Source organism: Euwallacea fornicatus, chromosome 9 (genome assembly GCF_040115645.1).
Source record: "Euwallacea fornicatus isolate EFF26 chromosome 9, ASM4011564v1, whole genome shotgun sequence".
Lineage (NCBI taxonomy): Eukaryota > Metazoa > Arthropoda > Insecta > Coleoptera > Curculionidae > Euwallacea > Euwallacea fornicatus.
Window position 1 is genome coordinate 1,350,255 of NC_089549.1, and position 22,808 is coordinate 1,373,062.

At 36.6% G+C, this 22,808-nt stretch overlaps 2 protein-coding genes across 3 annotated transcripts in view; one reads left to right on the plus strand and one right to left on the minus strand.

Moving 5' to 3' along the window:
- LOC136341317 (facilitated trehalose transporter Tret1-like) overlaps positions 1–20,707 on the minus strand; it is a 52,343-nt gene extending 31,636 nt beyond the window's left edge. The window contains exons 1-2 of the mRNA XM_066286168.1: positions 20,564–20,707; positions 20,331–20,492 (exon numbers count right to left, since the gene is read on the minus strand). The gene's annotated coding sequence lies outside the window, so the exon portion shown is untranslated. The remainder of the gene's footprint in view (positions 1–20,330; positions 20,493–20,563) is intronic.
- The window catches only part of pico, a 137,184-nt gene that overhangs the window by 10,380 nt on the left and 103,996 nt on the right, over positions 1–22,808 (plus strand). Inside the window, exons 1-2 of one of the 2 annotated variants that reach the window (XM_066286156.1) lie at positions 807–825; positions 14,907–15,017. In XM_066286156.1, coding sequence (XP_066142253.1) covers positions 14,907–15,017 — 111 coding nt within the window. In that variant the 5' untranslated portion in view covers positions 807–825. Of the gene's footprint in view, positions 1–806; positions 826–14,906; positions 15,018–22,808 lie in introns of those variants that run through there. The other variant, XM_066286155.1, reaches the window with a different exon arrangement.

Here is a 22,808-nt window from a genome sequence, read left to right on the forward strand (position 1 = left end):
AGAGGACAATGATCCGAAACATGCGGCCCGAAAAACCTAGGAGCGGCTAATGTATAATGTTGGCAGACAATTGCATACACTACCACAAACTCCTGACATTAATATAATTGAAAACTTATGGCACCATCTGGATCAAAGGATAAGGAAACGTACAATCTCAGGATGCGATCAACTTAAATTACCAACTCAAGAGTGGGAAACAAATGGTTGCAACTATATACAAATTTTGGTCCATTCTATGCCAAAACGCTTCCAAGCGGTTATTAATGCAAATGGACTTTTCATTAAATATTAAAGCATTGTAAGCCTTAAAAATTCAAGCCAGTTGCAGTGTGCAAATATTTCATTCCGAGCGGTTTTCATAGTTTCCATTTTTCCCTTTCAATTTGTAGACTGTCTTTTGACAGAGATAATATAATTATTTGATATACTGCTTACATATAGAGTGTTTTTTTTTTAATTAATTTAAAATCGTAAATTTAAAAATCGAGAAAATCGCGGTGTGTCAACATTTTTTGTCGCCACTGTACATTTGGTCTTTCAATCGGATCGACCTTATGGGGTTCTGCTGATTAAGCGTAACTTGCACCGTTGCCGTATAGAGGGAGCGGGCGGTTGAGAGAACCAATCAGAGAGCAAGTTTCGAGCACCTCGCCGCTGGAAAACAAAATATTTTTTTCCTCACTTTACGGGATGCGAGGGGAGAGGTGCGATCCTCAGTGAACAACTTCAGTTGATTCATCGTCGTCGGGCCGCGAGGTGAACGTCGAGGTGCTCCGCGAGGTGTGCGATGTTTCACTATGCTTTTGCCCTTATGGAGACCAGGTCAGGCTACTTCATCTTGTAAATAAGTTTGGAATTTTAAACGTTTGTGCGGAAGGAGATATGTAGTGAGTATGAAGTAAGAATTTGTAAGCCACTCTGCTTTCCGGTCATTACACTAATGATTGCGACTACTTTAATTTATTACATAATTCGACGTTGGCGTTGAAAATTCCAAACTTAAACTGTTTTTAGAATTCCACTTCATGGCCCCTATGGGCAATCCCGTATCCCTAGGTGAATTTTTCATTTTAAGGTGTCGATTCCAACCTACAGAAACTTATACTATTTTCGTTTCATTTAAAAATTGTTGCTATTGGACTAGCTGACCTTAGCTACAGTTTGGCGTATAGTTTGGGTCGTTGCACGTTTGCCGTTCGTATAGGCACAGTTGCGGACAAAAGTATGGAATATTTTAAATATACCAGAGTGTAATGTCAAAATAGTCGATTATTAAAAAATAAACATACTATACAAAAACTCAAGTACATATTTAACAATATTATAAACAAAAATAAATAAGTTTATTTCTACAAATACCAAAAAAATTAAAATAACAAATTATGCTGGACAAAAAATGGAACACTTCGTAAAATCCATTATAATTAGTACAAAATTAAATTTACTAACACTTTGAGGCATATCCTTTCTAGTCCAGAATAGACCCACATCGGCAGGGTATAGAATCGATTAAATTTCCACAAAAGGAAATAGGAATCTTCACCCATTCTTCCTGCGGGATTTTCCATAACTCATCCCGATTGGACACATTCCTGTCTCGAATTTTTTGCCTTAAGTTTTCCCAGAGATTCTCAATCGGATTGAGATCCGGCAACTGCGACGGCCACTCTAATACGGGGATGGTGTTATCATTCAGCCAATTTTTTATTAATCGGGATGAATGTTTAGGGTCGTTGTCCTGCTGGAAACGACAAAGTAATGGCATCTTTTCATCAGCAAATGGCAGCATATTGTTCTTAAGGATGGCTTTGTATTGAAACCACAATTTCTACCATTGGTCCAACGCCGGATCGAGGAAAGACATTTCGATACCACTATGCCTCTACCACCATGTTTGACTGTTGGTTTTTGATAATTGGGCTCCAACTTGGTCCCCACAGGTCTATGAATATAACTTTTCCCATAAAAATTAAAAATATTAACTTTAGTTTCGTCACTGAAAAGTAACGTACTCAACTTTGAAAGTGACCGGAACAAATGTTACTGAGCAAATTCAGTTCTGGCTCTTCTATTCTTTTTAGAAATTAAGGACTTCTTCGCTGCAATCTTTGCCATTAATCCCATTTGGCACAATGGACAACGTACTGTGCGATCGCTTGTATTGATGTCACCATTGTTATTGATTTCTTGCTTTATAACCCTAGAGGATTTGCGAGGATCTGCAGATGATATATTTTTTAATCCGTCGATCGGTAGTGGTATGCGTTTTTCTTGGACGTCCAGGTTTTATATAATTTTTAACACCCCCCAAGTGTCAAATTTGGTTTGAATTTTAGAGATAGCCCTTTGGCTGATTTTTAACGTCTTTGCAATGACTTTTTGGTTGTAATCAACATGTGACATTTGGACTATTGAATTTCGAAAATCTCCGAAAAATACTTTTTCTTCGGCACATTTCGTATACAACGCACTACGTAATCGGACCGAATAACCGATAATGCCCCCATAAGCAACAATACTACATAGTATTTCATACTTTTGTCGAACAAAAAGATTGTTATTAACAACAATTTTTTTAAAAACAATGTTCTTACGTCAAATATTATGCGGTAAATTTAGGAACATACTTTTAGCTTATCGACAAACTTTGAAGACGAAAACAAAAGCGATCACCGAGAATATGTTGTTCCAAAAAATCTTCCATAATTTTGTCCGCAACCGTACGTTCATAAATGGACATTAAAATTCCGCTCTTTGTGGTAATATTATAATGGTCACCAATTAATGGGGCTATTTCGCGAGATAATTTGATCTCCGAGGTTTACTGCCATTGCTTCCACGCTACCCAATTAAAGAACGAAGTACCTATTATCTTTGAAGAGCGGAGTATTCTGGATAAGAAGTAGACGAGTAGTGCAAAATTGGAGTTATACGGGGAATAATCTCGTACAAACCCGATTTAATTTCCATTAAAATTTTCCCTAGTTGTGGTGTGGGAGCAGCTGTGTGTGGTCGTGCATTGTCATCTGCAATACAGTTCCGGGACGAAGAAGAGCCAGCCTTTTATTATTTATGTCACTTTTATGATAATATCGTTATAGAGTCGCATCTTAGATTATCTACTTATATATATTCTGGAAACTGCATATTTATAAGCGGTAAAAACGACCAGGTGAAAATCAGCCGAGTCATCGATCGCAGAACATATAATACCCAAACCCAAGCAAATTAACTCCAGTTCGCTATATTTAAGTAATTGTCTCGTTCTTTTAAAATTTTCTTGCAATTTCGGCAAGAAAGGATCTTATCTCCCTAAATAAGGGAAACAATACTATCATTAAGACTTTTAAAACGAGATTTCGGAGATCTAATTTCAAGAGCAGCTTTCTTTAATCCCGCTTTTAATTTCGGCATGTAATTGCTTCAGCCGTTTCGCTTTAAAAGGAATACTAATTGCAAACAAAGTGATTTATAAGATCTTTAAATTATAGCCCTGTATTGGGGAACTATTTTAATTGGATATGTCCCTGTATATTGTGATTATTACATTGCAAAGATGCTGATTGGTCTATAATCGCCTCTGGACAGGTTCTCACGTGCGCATCGTAACCACAATACGTATCAATACTCATAATTCTATTGCTTTTCACTTAATCATTATGATGGTTCAATTGCAGTTAAGTTAAGCGCTGATTGCTCTAAACTAGTAACTGTACTTAGGGCATATTTCGATTTTATTAAATCCAGCTTGTTACTGCTTGATAAATTTCCCATGAAACTTCGAAACGCACGTTTAAATTTCGAACTTAACGAGGGCATATCACGAAAATGGAAACTTTATCTCAGAATTACGAGTTTCGCCGAGTTTCAGATGGGTTTTCCGGACTTCGGTTTCGCATTGGCACAAAACTGTATTTCGTGTCGACCAACTTGGAATAGGTACTTCAGACGCGAACAAACCTAGTTAGGTTATTGTGGTTAATGCTATTTTCTATTATTTCTATCAGCAAAACAAATTAAACGTTTCTAATTGAGTTTCGAGCTATTTTTAACGAAACTTGCGCTTTCCAATTAACGACCAGTCAAACCGTACATTAGACGAAATGGTAATCCCAACAACACCCCACTCGGAGCCGAACCACTGTGTACCTTCACACCAACGTATTTGTTCTTAACCAAACATGAGATAACAGTCGTGTTTCAAGGTGTAAAAATGACAGAACAAATAACAGATAAAGAGAAGAACAAACTTGAGTAAATGAATTACTTTCGTCACAGTCGGACACACCGCCGCTTTTGTGCCAGAAAGATCATTAATATTTTAGACATTTTTTAGGAATCTCTTTCCAAGAATAGCTGTGTACACACCTTCACACACGAGCGCAATATAAACTGTTAAAGTGTGAGCCTGTTGAGAATAGACATTAGATTTCAGTTGATATGCTTAACAATGGGGTACTCAAGTTTGGTGGTTTTCGATAAGGACAAAGGAACACCATTTTGAGATTGTTTTTTGCAACTGAAAAGGCTGTGAATCAGCTTCGGTGCAAACTCAACTTATTCCAATCGATTCTTTATCAGTTGTATTATAAATTAATTATTTATCAATAAATGGATAATTAATTATTAAAGACGCCGAGGACTGGCTTCCTTTTAATAATTAATATTGTTAGGAAAGTAGATTGATCTTCCATTGGGGTGTTGCAGCTATACCGATTTAACGAAACGTTGATGTCTCAGAACTTTCCTTCGTGCAAACAAGAGGGGCGAAGTTCGACTCCACAGGGCAACCTTTGTTTTGTGAGGATAATTGGTACTATAATCTAGCAGAGTCTACGGAGGGTGTCTTTTAAGTTTTACATCTAGAGCTGAGTCGTGGTTTTTTTTTTTAAGCTCAGCGATGATTACCGGCAAATAGATGGTTGCATACCAATGGGCAGTTAACAGTCCTTCGGTCTGGCAAGGGAATTATTGCTACTGCTTCTGAGCCAAATATCGCGACCATCTTTTTAGTTGTTGTCGTCATTGATTTTTGTTCGTTTTTCTTCACCTCGAAACGCCCAAACAGATGACTGGCGTTTATTTTCGGATTTATATGAGTAAATCTACGATTCATCACCACTGACCATACGATACAGTTTTTAGGTTTCCTGCGTTGAAGCGGTCAATAATTATTTTTGACACCAATTGACCCTAGCGTCTTTCCGTTCTTCGGTCAACACATGCGGTACCCAATGGTACATCAGTTTCTTTAGGGACAGCTAATATTTCATGCAATTTTTTTTTTCTTAATTGAGGTTTGTGAAATCCTCAGAGATCTGTCCGTCTCGCGACATGTCACATTTTCATCTTCTTTAATGCGCTTGCGCACAGCACTGACGTCTTCCTGTGTGACGGCCGTTTTTGGTGCACCTGCACCAATAAGAAATTGTCGATTGATCTGGCGCTTCATTGCCGAAAATAGACCACAACTCGATGAGGCATTTTTGTTGACATAACTGTCTTAGAAAGTTGTAAAAAGTTATTGCGCAAAAATATCTCGGTTTAATGCCGTTGTTGTATCTAAAACGCCGTACATATCGCATTGAAACTTTAGATTTAGGTTAACTAAAGATTGAAGTTAAGCTTTATTAATGACTTTTGAGTAGCGCTACCATTTATGTCCTTGTGTGCAAAGCATAAAAAACAGCCCTCGTATTGCCAACAAACGGTGACGTACATTGGCGTAACGTTGCAGCATTTGCTCTAGATTAAATCAGGTTTAATTCCGTACAGATGTATTTTACTAAAGCTTTTTGTCCTCAAAATTAAGTTGAATCAAATAAGTCATGCGATATCAAAATTTTTTCATGCGCGTTTAATGTGCATCACAACTAGAAACAGAGACGATCTCGTTTAAAAATGGGAATTCTCCGAAATTTGATAAGCACAAAGAAGTTTAACGTTGCCAGTCAAAATTTATATTAATTGTTTGGGCCCAAAACGTAATAAAATCGCAACATCTGCCTCGTTCTTTTATCGTGTTGTACGAGCCTTTTTTACCGTCTTATACGATATAAACGGCCGCGTTATAGGAGGGTTTACTGTATTTTGAAATTAATTGACGGTTTCTGCACTCCAAGTATTTTTTTCCGGAACTACTAGGGACACTTGGATAGTGAAGTTTCATCAGAAAACTTAAACCTGACCCCCTTAACCTAAATAGGCAAATTAATTAAGCAGCTTCGTTTCCTGTTAACTGTAACTCTTGAGATTAATCTCCACAATACCCTAAGCCATTTTGACTGTGCAAAACAGCTAGTTAGGTATTATTCAATTGTTATAAGTTGGATTACTGATTGATGAACGGGGATCAAGACTTATCCTATTGTTCTTGCTGCAGGGGCTCAAACCGTTACTTGTTGACCAGTAATTGCCATTCCTAATAAGAAAACGTTGTTTAGTATAATAACAATTTATGGCTGATATCCTCAATTAGTACAGTTAGGCGAGCTTGGCTTTGCCTTTGAACCGCGTGGAGAAATTTTTTGATACTGCGGTGGTACCCGAAATATTGCCACTTTGAGATTATCGAAAATGTCCTCGTTGGGTAGGCCATTGATTATAGTACACGTACATGGGGCTTCAACCGATTTCATAATTTCTTATGAATGTGGGATATCTAATTCGCAATTTTTGCTAAATAAAATATTAAAACTTGCTTAGCCCCGATGTACTTTTGACGACAGAAACTAAAAATACATTTTTCAAAAAAATTCCAATCAAAGCCATCGACGAGTAAAATTTTCGCTTTAATAATAATGCCGACTGAAGACATCAATTACAATATACCAGTTAGCAATAAAGCCGATATTAAGAATATTTTCCAATTATTACGACGGCGATGAATGCAAGTGTGTCATACAAGTTTTTTAATGTTCAAGAAAAAATGCAACTGGCGCCTTACGACATGAAATAAGTGGTACCGACAAGACACTGATAAATCAAGTCAGTGGCGCAGCCAATTATCTTTAAGACAATTTTCTGATGTAAATAAAACATTCATTAGTAACTCGCTATGGAGTACGGAACTAAACAGGGTGCTTCAGAATTGCACGGCACTATTTGGGGAGGCATGCTTCTATGAACTTTTATTTTGCGCTAGAGAATATATACCTCAAATAGTGCCGTGCACTTCTGAGACACCCTGTATAGGCTGAAATGTTACACTTAATAGTAACCTCGCATGTGGCTTTTTTGTCCACACCATGCGGTATACACAGGATTTCCTAATGGAAATGTCAAAAATTTTGCATTGTTATAGTACAAGCTGTGATATATCGCACGCAATTTTGAGGTAACTATATCGAGACCCGTTTACCCTTAGACAAGGTTTTCGCCCAAGTAATTTGGCATCTATAAAGCCGTCTTGAAAATGCTTCAATTTTTCCCACTGATTTCCATAACTGATCGATCCAATTTCCAGTGGGGCAGCAGCTTAGCCTGTATCAAAATATGCATTAAATTAAAATGAATAAACTAAGCAAATTAGCAGCCGATCAAAATCTAATTTCTGTAAGAAGGGGCCAGAGGGTAACAGCTTGTCAGCAGGACTTCACAGGATTTTGAGATTTATTTTACGGTCGTTCGTCGGCGAACTTTGTGAATTATCGGTTGGTTTCGTCACAGTCTGGATAGTGCAGCGAGAAAAGCCTGCAACCTATTCCCTTGTTGAAAATTTAAGCTTTAGTGCGGGGGAACGAATCTCAAAATATCCAATTGAAATTTTTCGTGCTCCTGGAAGACTGCCGCATATAAAAATTTAAATGCATCGCAATTTGGAGCCGGCATTTTCTTCTTTTTCCCTTCTTAAAATATATAAGCACAATTGAATACACAATCTCGACTAGACATTAAAATCTTACTCATTTATTTATCTCGAAGTAAATATCTAACAAAGGGACAAATAAGCAATCAAAAACCCTTAACAAGAGGACTGCGAAGTAATTTTCCAAGAAATTTCCAATTACGTGAAGCCAAGTCCTAAGGAGGAAAATTATTTTCATCCTGCCTTCCCAGCTGCTCTATTTACGTCTGCATTGTTGAAAAATGGGTCACGGTAGAAAATGAGAATGCATTCAACGGTACCTTTACGAGTCTTAGGGGGTATTTGAGAAATAACACAAAAACTCAAGATCATATTTTTGCTTTTCAATTTTAAATGCCTTGGGAGCAAACAGTAAAAAGTGTAACTAAAAATAATTATAGCAGTACTAGCGCGTGAAAATACCATTATACACGAGTGAAGCGTTTAGCTACATACATACATATACGGGTGTCCCAAATAAACCGAGTTGCGTGGGGATTATGGGAACGGTAAGACGTACAAGATGACTCAAATTAGAAAGAAAGGCGCATTTTTGTGCCCGTTCAGAACATGTTCTAGACTTAAAAGTACGTACAGGGGCTGTCAAACTATGAGCTAAAGACTGCAAATTATGATTTTCGAAAATCATAAATTATACGTAAACCGTTTGAGTAAATTATCGTCGAACAGGTCGCCATGCCCTGATCGTCGAATAGGCGCACCTCTGAACTGAATTAATGGAAGTAAAAAAATAAACTAAATTGTTGCTAAAGCTCTAAAATCGACAAAAAGAGTGTAAAATGACTACTACCAACGAGAATACACGAATTCAATATTTTTCTAAGTGAATTCAAAATTTAGTATTAAATATCTAATTATTCATCAAAGGAGACATTCAAAAAGCTTCAAGTCACTTTAATTTCGACAATTTGATTAACATAACTGGTCACGCAGGCAATAATTCTGATGAAGTAATAAGGAATGCGATCCTACAAAGGTTTGAACCTTTGTAGGTTCACATTTCTCATAACAACTGCTCGACATCGACTACTAAGAGCTCATAAAATGAGGGCTACGTTGACCTAGATTCCCGTATTGTTTCGCTGAATAATGTTGCTTGAATAATAATAGTTCAACAAATACGTATGCGTACATCTGGTAATTAAGATTTAGTCAATATGATTTAGGGACCAAGTAGCTTTCTGGTTAGAAGTTTAAATACGTCGGGTGTATCTGGACTTTTGATTGATTGCTTGAATCTAAATTTTTCGAAAATTTTTCTGCCAAAAAATCGATTTTTCTACGCCATTATACGTTCAAAATGCAGTCTTCTAATCGACATGACGGTCGTTTTTGACTTCGGTTCCACCGAAAGTTGAGTCGAATTTCACCACCTCATATAGGAGGTTCCGCGTGCTTTCATATACAAAGAAAGAGGAGAATATCTCATAAGTTCAGATTTCGGTTGAAACGGAGGAAAAACTCGTTCCGGAAAAACGAAATTCATTGGAGCCGTCAAATTAGCAAAATCAACACTACGAACTTAATATAGTTGATTAAGTTTCCTTGGAATATCGATAAAGCATAATAAATATAAATCAAATATCAGAAAGTGAATCAATAATCGATATGGTGGATAAGTCCATCACCTTAACAATAATGAACCATTTGAAGTAAGAATCGCTGGACCGATCGTGCGTATTATCGAATATTTAAAGAGAATGCAGTCATATTCAATTATTCACAAAGTTCAAGAGAGCCTTCAAGTCGTTAGACTTTATCAGGGGTTCAGATTAAGGTCTCATTTGATTTAAGTGGTTATTATGTAAACGCCTGCGAGTTAGCAGAATTCCATCCTTGACCGGTGCGAGAATCCTTGTGGACAATTGACCTAGCAGTTTTAAATCTCGAAATAGGCCATATACTTGCTTAAAAGCCGTCTTGAATGGTTGCGAGCGATTTACCTGGTTGGTTGCAACAAGCTTCAATGGGCTAAAAATGTCAAATAAATTCCGTCAAATGCATTGGAAACTTTAGGGAAACCGTTGGAAAATCTACTCCTTGAGACTGAAAAATTTTCCAATATTTCATCTCCAGATATGGCAGTTTTGACCACCTCGTTACGCAAGTATTGATAGTTTCTGTTATCAAATGCATTGACACGTTTACCTCCGCTCTTAAACTAGAAGGAGCATACTCTTTTAACGTGGATTACGTATTATAAATGATTCGTATACGGCCGTTATAACCGTAGTGACAAATTTGCGCAGTAAATAATATTTTACAGCAATATTTCTCCAACTTATGCAGAACTAATTTACGCACTCCTTTATCTTCATAATCACCTATTTTCCCAACAGCGATTCATTAAAAAAATTTCAATACTCTGGCAGTAAAAAGTAATTGTAGTCATTCATCATTGAAACAAACTGAAGGATGGCAGGAAACATTCCCCCCGTTCAGCAATGAATTAATTTTTCAGCAGGCCGATCAGTATGGGGGAAATTGAAGCAATTTCCACGTGGAAAACGCTGTGGAAACTCCGGTCGGTACGGACAGTGATCGACCGTGGATAATTCCGGTTTACCTTTAGACGAATTTCCCAATTTTCGTTATGCTGTAGTATCGGATGTTGTCTGGCAAATTTGGGATGCTCGACTGAGTTAAGTATGTCTGCGATGGAAGCAATCGTGCGGAAATTATGTTATTTCACCTCGTACAGGTTATATGAATTTCACACGAGTATTATGTGTTATGGTATAAGAACACAGGTAGAAGGACAAAATTTTCAAAAATGTGCTGTTTGGAAAGTACGAACTTTCCGCGTACTCATAGCTTTCAAAAAAATTTTATCAAAAATCAATGCAAACCTAAATCAAGCAACGAAACGTTATTGTGCTTATGATGATGGTCGCCCACGCCATTTTCAATATCAAATGAAAAACCTATTTGCACTCGCCATTAATGGATTTAAAACACAAAATGGCGCTTGCATTTAAGTGATATATTTTCATGTTATCAACAATTTACCCGCAATGTCACGTTTTGGGACATATAATATATTATTCTACAGCTGTGAAGCATATTGGGCGACAATTTAGGCCCGGCTGAACAATTACTGGATTTTATTCGACATTATAATTATTTAGAGTTCTGTGTCAATCAATAACAATTTACTGTGCGAACCAGGCATTAATTGTTATGAAACGATTGATTTTTTAAATTGATTTAAAAAATTTTTTATTATGTTTATGTTTGAGTGATACGTAAGGCGCTCCAAAAGGATTGAGCCAAACTTGCGGAGGCTATAGGGGCCATTATGAGTCTGAATTATAAAGTTTCCAAACACAAATTATCCTGGAAAATTCGTTAAGAATTTCGTGCGAATATTCAGAAGTTTTGAATCTGACCAAACTTGCGACGTCCTCTCGGACATCAACTTTTCAGTTAGTTTCACCTTTTGTGGTTTCGCTTACTGACCGCATCCTTCAGTCTGTTTCTCCTTATACTTCTCCTATTTTACAAATTTCTTCGCGTCGGGAGTTAGATTATCGACATTCTATGCCCTTTCATGACTGCACTTAACAGAGTTGCTTTCTCTTGATTCTGGCAACTTTTGTTAGGAAAAGAGTAGGTTTAGAATCCATTATTATTTAAAACACACAGCCTGGAATGTACTGAGCTGATTACGGCGAAGCTTTTAGAGCGTCGCGTTATTTTTAAATAATACAGAGCTCTTGAATGTAAAGTCACTGTCACGAAGATAAGATAAAGGGCTCTAGCGTGGTGAGAAGCCGAAGCGCCTTCCGGACCCCGCCGACAGCTCATTTGCATCCGGTTACGTGCTCTACTGCAGTGCCATTATAGAGCCGATACGATGGGATCTATTTGAGTCGTAAAATGGAAGTATCTCTAGAATTAGAATAGCCAACATAGCACCACTGAAAATAGGTCCAGGAGATAATCTGTTTTTTTTTTATACTGGACCTCCAATTTAGTAGATAAATAGTAATGTTGAACAACTTACCAGAGCACAAAGCAACTTGGTTTTCTTGACATTTTGATCTGTCTGCATCAGTGGTGTTTCAGAACGTTAAGAAAAATGCAGTTTTGGTACCAACATTGCTTTCTCAAATTTATTTAAATGAATAGGTATGTCCCTATGACGTACAGTGGTGACCAAAGGTAAGCAAACAGGATTTCTCAATTAAACCATGCATATTCGTTTCTTTTGTAAATATCTTATTTGTGACAAAACACTTTATAAGAAATAATAAACAAATATAACTAAAGTTACTTTATTGCTAATAAAAAATAAGTATTTGGAATTCACCTGGTCAAAAGTAGGTAGACGTAGTAAAAACAGTTGAATTTCCTTTAAATTCTTAAGATATCAGAAAAATATTAGTACAGTTTGCATTTGGTTTATATTCCACAACATGCCCCGTGGTGTAAAAGTGTTCACTGATTTAAAGGAGCGAATTGTTAAAACTTTTAATGAGGGTGAACAGCAAGTGCAAATTGACCGCAGGCTTGATGTTAAAAAAGGCACTATTTGAGCTATAATAAGAACGATGTCAAAGAACTGGATGAATTAACTTGAAACTGAAAATTGGGCGACCAAGGAACCTAAACAAAACAGCTGTGCGCCAGACAGAGACTATTAGTTCGCAAAATCCATCCAACTCTTCTGAGAAAATTCGATCTGAGTTGGAAGTTTTCGGAGTTTCTGTGCCTTCAAAGACTGTAAGGCAAAGTTCAGTCGAAGAGTAATTATTTGCACGTAGGCCGGCAAAAAAATGCTTCTCAATAAGAGAAAACGGTAGGCCCGAATGGAATTAGCTAGACAACATCTTCATTGACTCAAACAGGATTGAGAACGAATTTGATGGAACGATGAATCCAAGCTCAATTTGTTTAATTCCGATGGCATTCAATACGTTAGACGCCCCACTGGTCAGCGATTAAACCCTAAATACACCACACCCACGGTTAAGCATGGAGGAGGATCGGTAATCATATGGGGACGTTTCAGCGGTTTTGGTATTGGCTTACTACATAGAATGAATGGAATCAAGGACAGATTTGCATACAGAGAAATACTTCAGGATATTATATTATTTTACGTCGAAGACAATATATCTTTAAGATTCCATTTTCAACGTGACAACGAGTCCGAACATTCCTTGAAGTTAGTTAAGCGATTTCTTGAAGAAGAAAAAATGTTGATTTTAAAGTGGCCTTCCCAGTCGCCAGACTTGGATCCCATAGAAAAGCTGTAGTAAATTGTTGATCAGGGATGAAGAGTTACTCAAATTGCGATTAATTGTTTGCTGACATACAAGAAAAGTGGCAAAATATTGATTCAGAAATTTTAACAAATTGATTGAATCAGTGTCGCGTCGATGTCAGGCAGTTATTGACAATAATGGGTATTTTACCAAATATTAGTGCCTCGGAAAGGTCCCGATTGATTTTTGAAGTAATTTGAAGGAAATTGTTATGTTTTTATTTTCATTTTTAAATTGTCTGTCTACATTCTAAAAAGTGAATTTCAAAGATTTACTTTTTTATTGACAATAAGGTAACTTTATTAACATTTACTTATCATTTTTTATAACGTATTTTGGGACAGATAACATACATGCACGGGAAACAATTCGATTGACGTATGCGTGATTTAATTGAAAAATTCTGTTGGTCTATCTACTTTTGGTCACTACTGTACACGGTAACGGCGTCAGATTCTTTAACACACACTTAGACGTGTTTTTGTTCCACTTTTCACTAATTATTCTTCCCCTTATCAATTTCTTCAAATTTCTTCAAAACCTTATTCAACCAGAGTATCTATATAAATTATGATGCATAATTTAACTAAGTATGTGGCAGGAAAACCGGGGAGGGAAATTAAAAGGGGAAATCAGGATGGGACATGGGGAGCAGTAACATGACATTTCCAACGTTTCAAATAGTCAGTAATGTTCTCGTTATTTACATGACTGAATATAGAGATTGTTATTGGCCTTACCAAATTTAATGCCTACATACCGATTTCTAGGTTACTATGGTTTCAATAATTGTTGTTGATGGGCCTATTATATTTTTTTGAGTGCCACTTATCGTACTTTTGCTTGTAATCAAATTTAGTCGACATCAATCGATGAAAATTCGTGTGTTAACGAGTTAATTCTAGTCCTCGTCGAACTAACATAATTCGTTAATTCGAATGGGACTCTTGTTATAATTCGGAATAGGAAATCGAAGCCAACGTTTTGCCGCAAATTTACAAATAGAACGTGATGAACGATTCATAAAATAGTGATTCACTATTGAATCTTACTCATTATTTCCCGCCAAACGAATGTACTTAACATCTAATTTTAACGGAAATTACTTCCTAAAATTGAATATTTACACAAAAGGAGTCCACGAGATTTCTCGTAGGTGGTTTTATGAATTGACTTGAGTATAACAGTCTGCTTTCAAGAAAATAAACGTGGGTTTGACAGTTTTAAATATAGAATTCTGTCGTTGATAAAAAATAATGCAGCTGCTTATGCAAATAGGCTTGGAATGCAAGTGTCTTGTAGGTGGCTAACTTTTGACGATATACAGGGTGCGGCACTGAAACTTTATTTTTTCAAAGAGCAATAAAAACAGTACCCTATATATTTTTATTTTTTATTAGTTAATCATAATAACATGGAAATTTAGTGGAGTTGATTTAAAAAGAATATTTGACAATTTTTCCCAGAGAGCCTTGAGAAACACGTTAGGGGACCGATCCGAGGATACATCAAAACGAACGATCGACACTAGTCAAAAATTCGTTTTAAAGCCGCTTGGGTAATTGTCCACATCATTATGATCAACCAACAACAAAATATATACCAAGTGCTTTTGTTTCATCGACCTCTGAAAAAAGGCAGTTTCAGTGCCACACCCTGTACCTCGTATGCGTTAATTGGTACCATACACATATTGGACCGAAGCATCGTTTCTCTGATTACAATATTATGCGAGGTTGAAATGCAAAATTTATTTTTGCTTTCAGATGAGCAGACTAAATGACGTCACTGATGGGCAAGATGGGGGAGAATCGGATTCAGAAGACCCGGAACAACTACTCAATGATATACTGGGTGAACTCGACAATTTTACAGGGGTAAGTGGAGCTGTGTGGCTTTTATCCCGGATTATATTAAAAGGTACATCTAAACAAAAGAAGAAAATTCAATCCGGGCCTCAAATCAAACAAGGGTAATTAAAAAGGAAATAAAAAAGCTGGGAATGAAAAACCTTCAGTCTCCTAAATGAAGGTCTTTAATTGAGCTAGGGAACTTTCCCATTACAACCGGATTTTATATATTTTTGCGTGATGTCCGCGTTGAAAAGATAAAAACGAGTGGATTTTTTATTTACGGACCTTTTAAGGGTAGGGAAATTCAATGAGGGTACGACGAGTTTTTTTCTAGATTAATTAAATTTCCGACTTCAGCGTCAATGGTATTTTTAACGCGTTTAAGTGCGACCAATTTTCATTATTTTTGCAACATCATGTAACCGAATACGATGGATTGAACTGAAAATTACTCAAATATTTAGCAAAATGTGCTGAAATCCGACTAAGGCCATTTAAGAAAGGACATTCAAAAAGCAATTTAATTTAGACTGTTTCGAAAAATTCGCAAAAACATTTGTTCATGATTGTATTTTTGGAACTGTATTTTTCCCTTTGCGGGATAGAACAAAGACTGCTACTTAGGTAATCGATCGTTCGTGTTCCTATATTTTTTTCAACCAATGATTTAATCTGCTCTATTATCTAAATCACATATCCAACTTGCTGATAAAGTTACTTAATGCAAAATATACACAGTATTAGAAAAAAACGTTGAAAACACAACAAGAGTTAATTGACACAACATTGAAACTCACTTTAGTAGCGATTGAAAAAATGCATCATTTATATATACATAATATATAACTAATGCAACTATTGAACATAATAAAATTGTACACGACGATAGTCAGGATTATACCTTCACTCACCTTGCCTTGTCCAGACTGCAGACCGTTACAGAAACTCGGCCTGAAATTGGTGTACTGTCCCAAAAAGGCCATGATAATAAACATTAGATATAGCCGACTATGTGTGGAATCGCCACTAGGATGTGGCTGGCGTATACTGCCACATACATACATATGTATAATTGACTCCTTTGTTCGTGCGAGACGCAAGAAAGCTCCCAAATCCTTTCTGTATAATAAGATAAGGGTGAACTTACACACCGACTCATGTGGCACACCAAAAAATAGTTCTCTTTCAAGAGGAAACCCGTCAAGACGATCTAACAGCCGGACCATTACCCGTCAGATATGACGCAAACCAACCATTTGCTTTACTTCGAACCCCAACAAGTTCCAATATTCCATGTTCTAATCAAATGCCTTTGAGAGGTCATAAAATACTTTCGCAGCATCGACTCCATCATTGGAGGTACATATCGCTCCTTTAGGATATTTTTCTTTGCCAGCAACTGTATTGAACCTCGTTTGTCAATATTTTCCGTCAGTTTTAATGGGGGTTGGTAGTGGCACAAAAGGCCTGTGATTAGATGTCGTGACCCGTCCCCCTCCTCCAACTAATGCGGCATAATAACGAAGTACTTCATAATTACGGCAGATTGCTGTGATACGGTTTGTTTCAATATTGTTCACGAAAATAGCAAGTGCAAAATGAGTGCAGCAGCGTGAGGTGAAACCGTCTAACAACTTCACCGCCATAGCAGATGTAGTTAGATCATCAAAAGCATAAATTTTATAGATAAAGAGACACAAAGCAAGAAAAGTATTGGAGGCTGAAAGATGTGAAAGCAATAATTGATTGGGCCGATTGAGTGCGCAAGGTAAATGGATCCTTTGTATATCGGCCCTTTACAGCAGAATTTGAGCCATTTAAAAGGGATTTGGGATTTATACATTTTATGGAAGCAAATAAATTCGCGTATGTGATTTGAATTGCGTATAAAAAATTTGCTACGCGATGGGGGCTTCTCGGAAACTGAATATTTAATGCATACAAGTAATTAATTTTCCTGTAATTTAATTGCATCGTTCAGTCGTTTTCCCAAAGGCAAATTAATGGCTTGTACATTAAATAAAACGTAAATTTTAGTCTAATAAATGTCTTGTGCATAACCAGACAATCAAAGCTAGCGAATTAAATTTTATCAATAAATTGGGGGATTTCCACAAGCCGCACATACCTGTTACAATCGTAGATTGTGGATACAATGTAAATATTATTGTACATAACAATCTCGGCTACTGCTCATCTCGCCCAGGCCAATGCATTTTTATTTCTTTTTGTAATTTTTAAGGTCTTGTAATTTCAAAATACATAAAACATTTCAACAATGATTTGCGCTGTTTTGAACCTCTTTTAATTGAGTTTTTACTAAAATATGGAACTTTAATTTCGGTGCATTCCAAGTGTGGTTCACGAGACTGCATGACACAGTGTTTGCTATGAAATCATTCTTTCAAAATGTTTTTTTATTTCTCGAAGTCGGTACGTCCATTCGCTGATTTAAATGACCGAAATGACGAAAATATTTACAGTTGTTGCCCGTTTGTCCGGAATTGGCTCGAAAACAGCTTAAGTACCAGTTGAATCTAGATTCTTTTATCCGCTTTGGAACGAAAAAACATTAAAAATGAATCAAAAAATATTTTTATCCGGTCGACATGACGAACAGTTGTTTGCAGAATGCCTAAAACTGTGTCAGTGTTGTTAATATTTCATTTAAAGTTTTATGAGCGTTTTACAACTTTATCCATGTTGATTTTTAATTGTTATTCTAAGGTCACCATAATTGCATTCAATTTGCATTGGTAATTCGAATTAAGAATGTAAGCAATGGCATAACTTTCGTGTAATGATATCTCGTCAGCCAATGTTTGTTTTCCTTTGCCCCGTACATATTAAATGTTTTTGCATTCAATAGATGAAAGAAAAGGTATTTTACAGTTTCATTGAGCCGTTTATTGGGCGTTAATGGCGCACAAATTATTCAGCAGAGTGTTGAGAAACCTTCAGTGATCTTGGGAAAAAGAATTTCGAAAATGTTTCTTAGTCATTCCTTGCGATATGACATCATCAAATTTGAAATAGGACTTTTTCATCTTGGCAATCGTGCCTATTATTTCTAATAATCGAATCACGTAACTCGGTTATATTAATGTTATAATCGAATTGTTATGTGGGGATTCGCGCCCGTTGAATTCAGTTAGGATAGCGATAACGTGAGATCTCGATAAAATACCAGATAATGCTAATTTGACCTGTTGCTTGAATTAACGATAAACCTTTCTTGTCAGAATAACCAAATTAAAGGAGATTATCGCTTACGGTAACGATAATAATTTTCTATTTTAGATCATTCCGGAGACTTCAGGGTATTTCAAATAGAGTGAATGCCACGCGGACGAGTTATGTAAAAATTGCGAATTCCCGTGAATTTTCTGTGAATTCCTTCAGAAAATGTTTTGGAATTATAAATAAGTGCAGTGGTTATCAGAATAGGGGCGGAAGACCCGAAGCTGGGATCTTTTAAACTCGTCCAAACGGCCCGCGGCAAATCCTTTTATTTACGTTGGCAGTATTTACCAATAAAATTGATTACTGTTTTCTGTTGGGTTGACTGACTAATCAAAAATATGATTCATTATTTTATTTTAGAACCGTCACCCTCAGATCTGCGTTAAATTCAAAAGAATCCGCAATTTTGCGTGAACTCATTTTTTATGAGCGACTCTAAATATCCTAAGACCGAATCCTATAAAATATCGCCGCTATAAAAAACGTTACTAAATAAATTCTGAAATACGGAAGACAAATGAAACCGCTATAATTTACCTTCTTCTTTAAACTTTCTTTCGCATAAATTATCCCGGTCAAAAATGAAAAGCTAAGTCCAAGTTAATCCACTGGCGAGGCAGTTCAAGATCGACTTAAATCACGGGAAAGCTTTACGAACCTCTAAAGGATAATATATTTCCTTTTATTAAGTTTCGTAATTTGTCCGCAAAATGAATAAGAAACCATTAATATTAATACAAATAGCTGATTTCTCCCCCAAAAGGGACAAACCCTTCAGCCGTCATCCGTTATAATGTGACTCAGCTTCCTTACTGTTAGCGGACAAGAGGCAGTCAAGTCCAAATTATACTTCAATATCATTAATTTCCAGTGAATATACAGGATCCGACATCCTGTCGAATAAGGTTTAAGTAACAATGAAAGAGGGAACATTTTGGGCAAAAGTCTGCCAGATTCCCTTGATGCTGTCTGATGTTTGTTTTTTCCTAAAATGTATGGCGAAGGTGCTCGTAAGGTCAATCTACTCGAAGATCGTAGATAAGAAGCGTGTATGTCTCACACTATATCATATATAATATTTATGTAATAACCGCCAGATCTATCAGGGATTGACCCTCTACACACTAATGCACTTCACTTCATTCACAAAATAAATGAGAGGGTTCTTTTGTTCGCTTTCGAAACTTAATTGAAAGGGACGAAAATGTCCAAAAGATTAGTTTTGTAGCGTGATATGCGGCATTAGGGAGGGTGTTATGCATAAGAACTACACAAAAATGTTTGTGACCCAAAAAAAGAGTGATAAATTGTATTCCGTGTTAATTACCAGATCATGATGATGAATGAACGAGTGAATTTTTTGAGTGCTCCGTCCAACATTTAACTGTTCGCAGCTCTTACGGCATATTTCTGCAACGATTTTTGTTCAATAGAAGCACCATACTCGTAGACTATTCGAACTCGTGTCTCTTGTTTGCACCTTGCTAGGACCAACATGCCTTAAATTCCTCAATATATCAAACTTGGATCGTCCATTTTTCAGTACTCTCTCTATACGCACTATAAACCAGTTTAAATGGTAATGTGGGCTATAAAAGTTTAACGGGACGCTGCGTGAAATTGAAATAAAAATTGTTTATGGATGTTTCTTAGGTTTAACGTGACATGCGGTAATTGTATTAAATTTATATTGTGCTGGAAGATACAGCATCTAGCTGATAAAGGTTTTAAAAAATAATTTATTGTTACGACTTCGGGGGTCCGAATGGTTCCAGTAAGCTCTCTTTACGACTAAACACCATAAATTGACTCAAAAAAATAAAGACAACTACTGTTTGCCAAGTAATAGTGCACCAATAAATCTGTATTATCCTACCGCGAAGTCCGCTCGGTTTTGAAGAAATTATGTAAAAAAATTCAACGATTCGTGGGATTCCCAAATTCCAAAATAGAAGTCAGAAAAACCGGGGTCCGCTGATTTGATTGAATTCACAATCTAATTTATGAGGACCCTGAACGGGATCTGGCCAAAAATCAAGACAGATCAAATTTAGATAATAAATTGAAGAACATAAGGAAAATGTTAAAACTCACCAGTGGCGTACGAGCCTAAAATATTTTATGGTCCAAGACCTGTCTGAGTGAGAGCAACATCGTCAGTGTTCGCTGCATCCTCGGGGGTGATCGCCGAGCAACTGTTGCCCATATTGGGAGTGAGGTAGCTATAAGCTATGGCGGTGCCCACGCAGAACTAACCTGACTCGGGGAAACATTAGTAGAAATTCACTGGCCAACGTTGAAACAACCTCCTGACAGTCCGGACTTACCCCCCTGTTATGATCTACATGCTTGGCCCGTTGAAAGAGGCATTGGGAGGAGGAAGATCCCACAACGACGCAACTGTCGAGGGTTCCGTGCACAACTGGCTGCAAACACGTCTCGCTTCTACTGTATTTTTCATAACGGCATCAGGAAACTTCCAATACGATGGGAAAAACACATTCTTAATCTAAAAGATTATGTATGTAGAAAAATAATATGTATGTTTCACTTTTGAATATTGTTCCAGTACATTAAAAAAATGTATTTCAGGGTTGTATTTGGTTCATCCGGGTATTTGACATACAGTTGCGTCCAAAAGTTTCGGGCCAAAGATGATTTTATGAATAAATAATATATAACACAAAAATTTAAGTATGATATGTAGGAACATGAACTCCATTAAATGGACTAGTAAAATCCATAACTTAGAAATTTATGGGAAATAATGAAAACGAGGTATAAAAAAATTGATATTTGCCCTGCTCAAAAGCATCGGGCCACATTCTTAGAATGTTTTATTTTTCTTTTTGAGAAAATATTCAAGCAAAAATTGATAGTTCGGTGACGAGTGAGTAGTCGAGTTAATTTATCTTGTTAAGATGGCGAGACGCACTCAATTACAAGCACGTCAATGTAATATAAAGTTACATGGAGGAAGAAATTCACGTGATATTGCTTCACTATTATCGATCGGAAAGACAACTGCGAACAATATTATTAAAAAATGGAAAACGACGTAGAGTTTAGGAGACAAGCAGGTTTTAGGAAGGGCCAGAGACACTACTAATCGTGTTGATAGTCTGATGATAAAAAGGAAAGTAAAGGATGAAATTACTACAATCATCAGTCCCAGCTCTGTTTCTCGTCGGTTGAAAGAAGTGGGACTCGTTGGGCGAGTAGGTACTAGAAAACCACTGATTAGTGCAAAAAAATAAAAAAGCAAGATTGAAGTTTGTCGAGAAACATCAACACTGAGGTAGAGAAGATTGGAGAAAAGTATTTAGATCCGACGAAACGAAAATAAATTTGTTTGGAAATGATGGCGGACGTTATGTACGACGACCAAAAGGTACTAGATATGATTCTAGATATCAAACACCAAGTGTTAAACACGACGGTGGCAACATTATACTTTGGGGTGGGTTTTCGTGGCAAGGTGTCGTCCCGATTGATAAAATTGATGGCAATATGAGCGCTGCCGTGTGTAAAGATATTTTAACAACACACGTGCTTCCTTTTGCCCGTCAAAATATGCCGACAGGATGGATTTTTCAGCAGGAAAACGATCCGAAACATCCGTCTCGGTCAGTACAAAATTGCTTTAGTACCAAGAAACTGCGTGACGTACAGTGGCCTAGTCAGTCTCCCGATTTGAACCCGATTGAGCGTTCACAACGGGAGCTAAAACTGATTGTGAGAGTTGAAAATTGCTCTAACAAGAATGATCTCTGGAAAAAAGTGCGAGAAGGGTGGCAGAAATTATAGAACAAAAAACACAAAAATTAATTGAGTCTATGCCACGTCGGTGTGCCGCAGTAATTAGTTCAAAAGGAATGGCTGCACTAACACTGACTAAATAATAGATTTGAAGTTTTTTAAGTTAATTATAAAGTACGTTCTAAAGTGTATTTTGTTGTTTAAAATTATTTGACCTAAACAGGGCAAAATATTAATTTTTTTACACCTTGTTTTGATTATTTCCAATAAATTTTCACGTTGTTCATTTTGGTAGTTACGTTAACGGAGTTCATGTTACTGGGCATCATATTCTTAATTTTTGTGTTACATCCTATTTATTTATGAAATCGTCTTTGGCCCGAAACTTTTGCACGCAACTGTACACGAAGGGGTGCAACAAATCACTCGGTAGAGCGTCCACGATAAAACTGTTTTTTTTTGCCTGTGTCTTTTACTTGTGGCCATACAATATGTCCTAACAATATGTTAACATGTTGTATGTATGTACGTCTCCTTAACTAGTCGTATGAGGTTATATGTGGTCTTTTTAACTACACGTACATACGACAAGTTTACGCTCGTAGCCTCTGTTTTCGGGTACCGTTTCCTATTCACTATAATTGTATTATAACTGAAAAAACTTTGACTAATTAGAAATATTAGTCACGAAATGGTGAAACAGTATTTGTGTATTAATATTCCGGTGCGAAATGTTATTCGCAAATTTTAGTCAAAATAGCTTCCGGTCTAAGTCGGTGTGCCTTGAATAAAACTAATTACTTAGGGCGACGC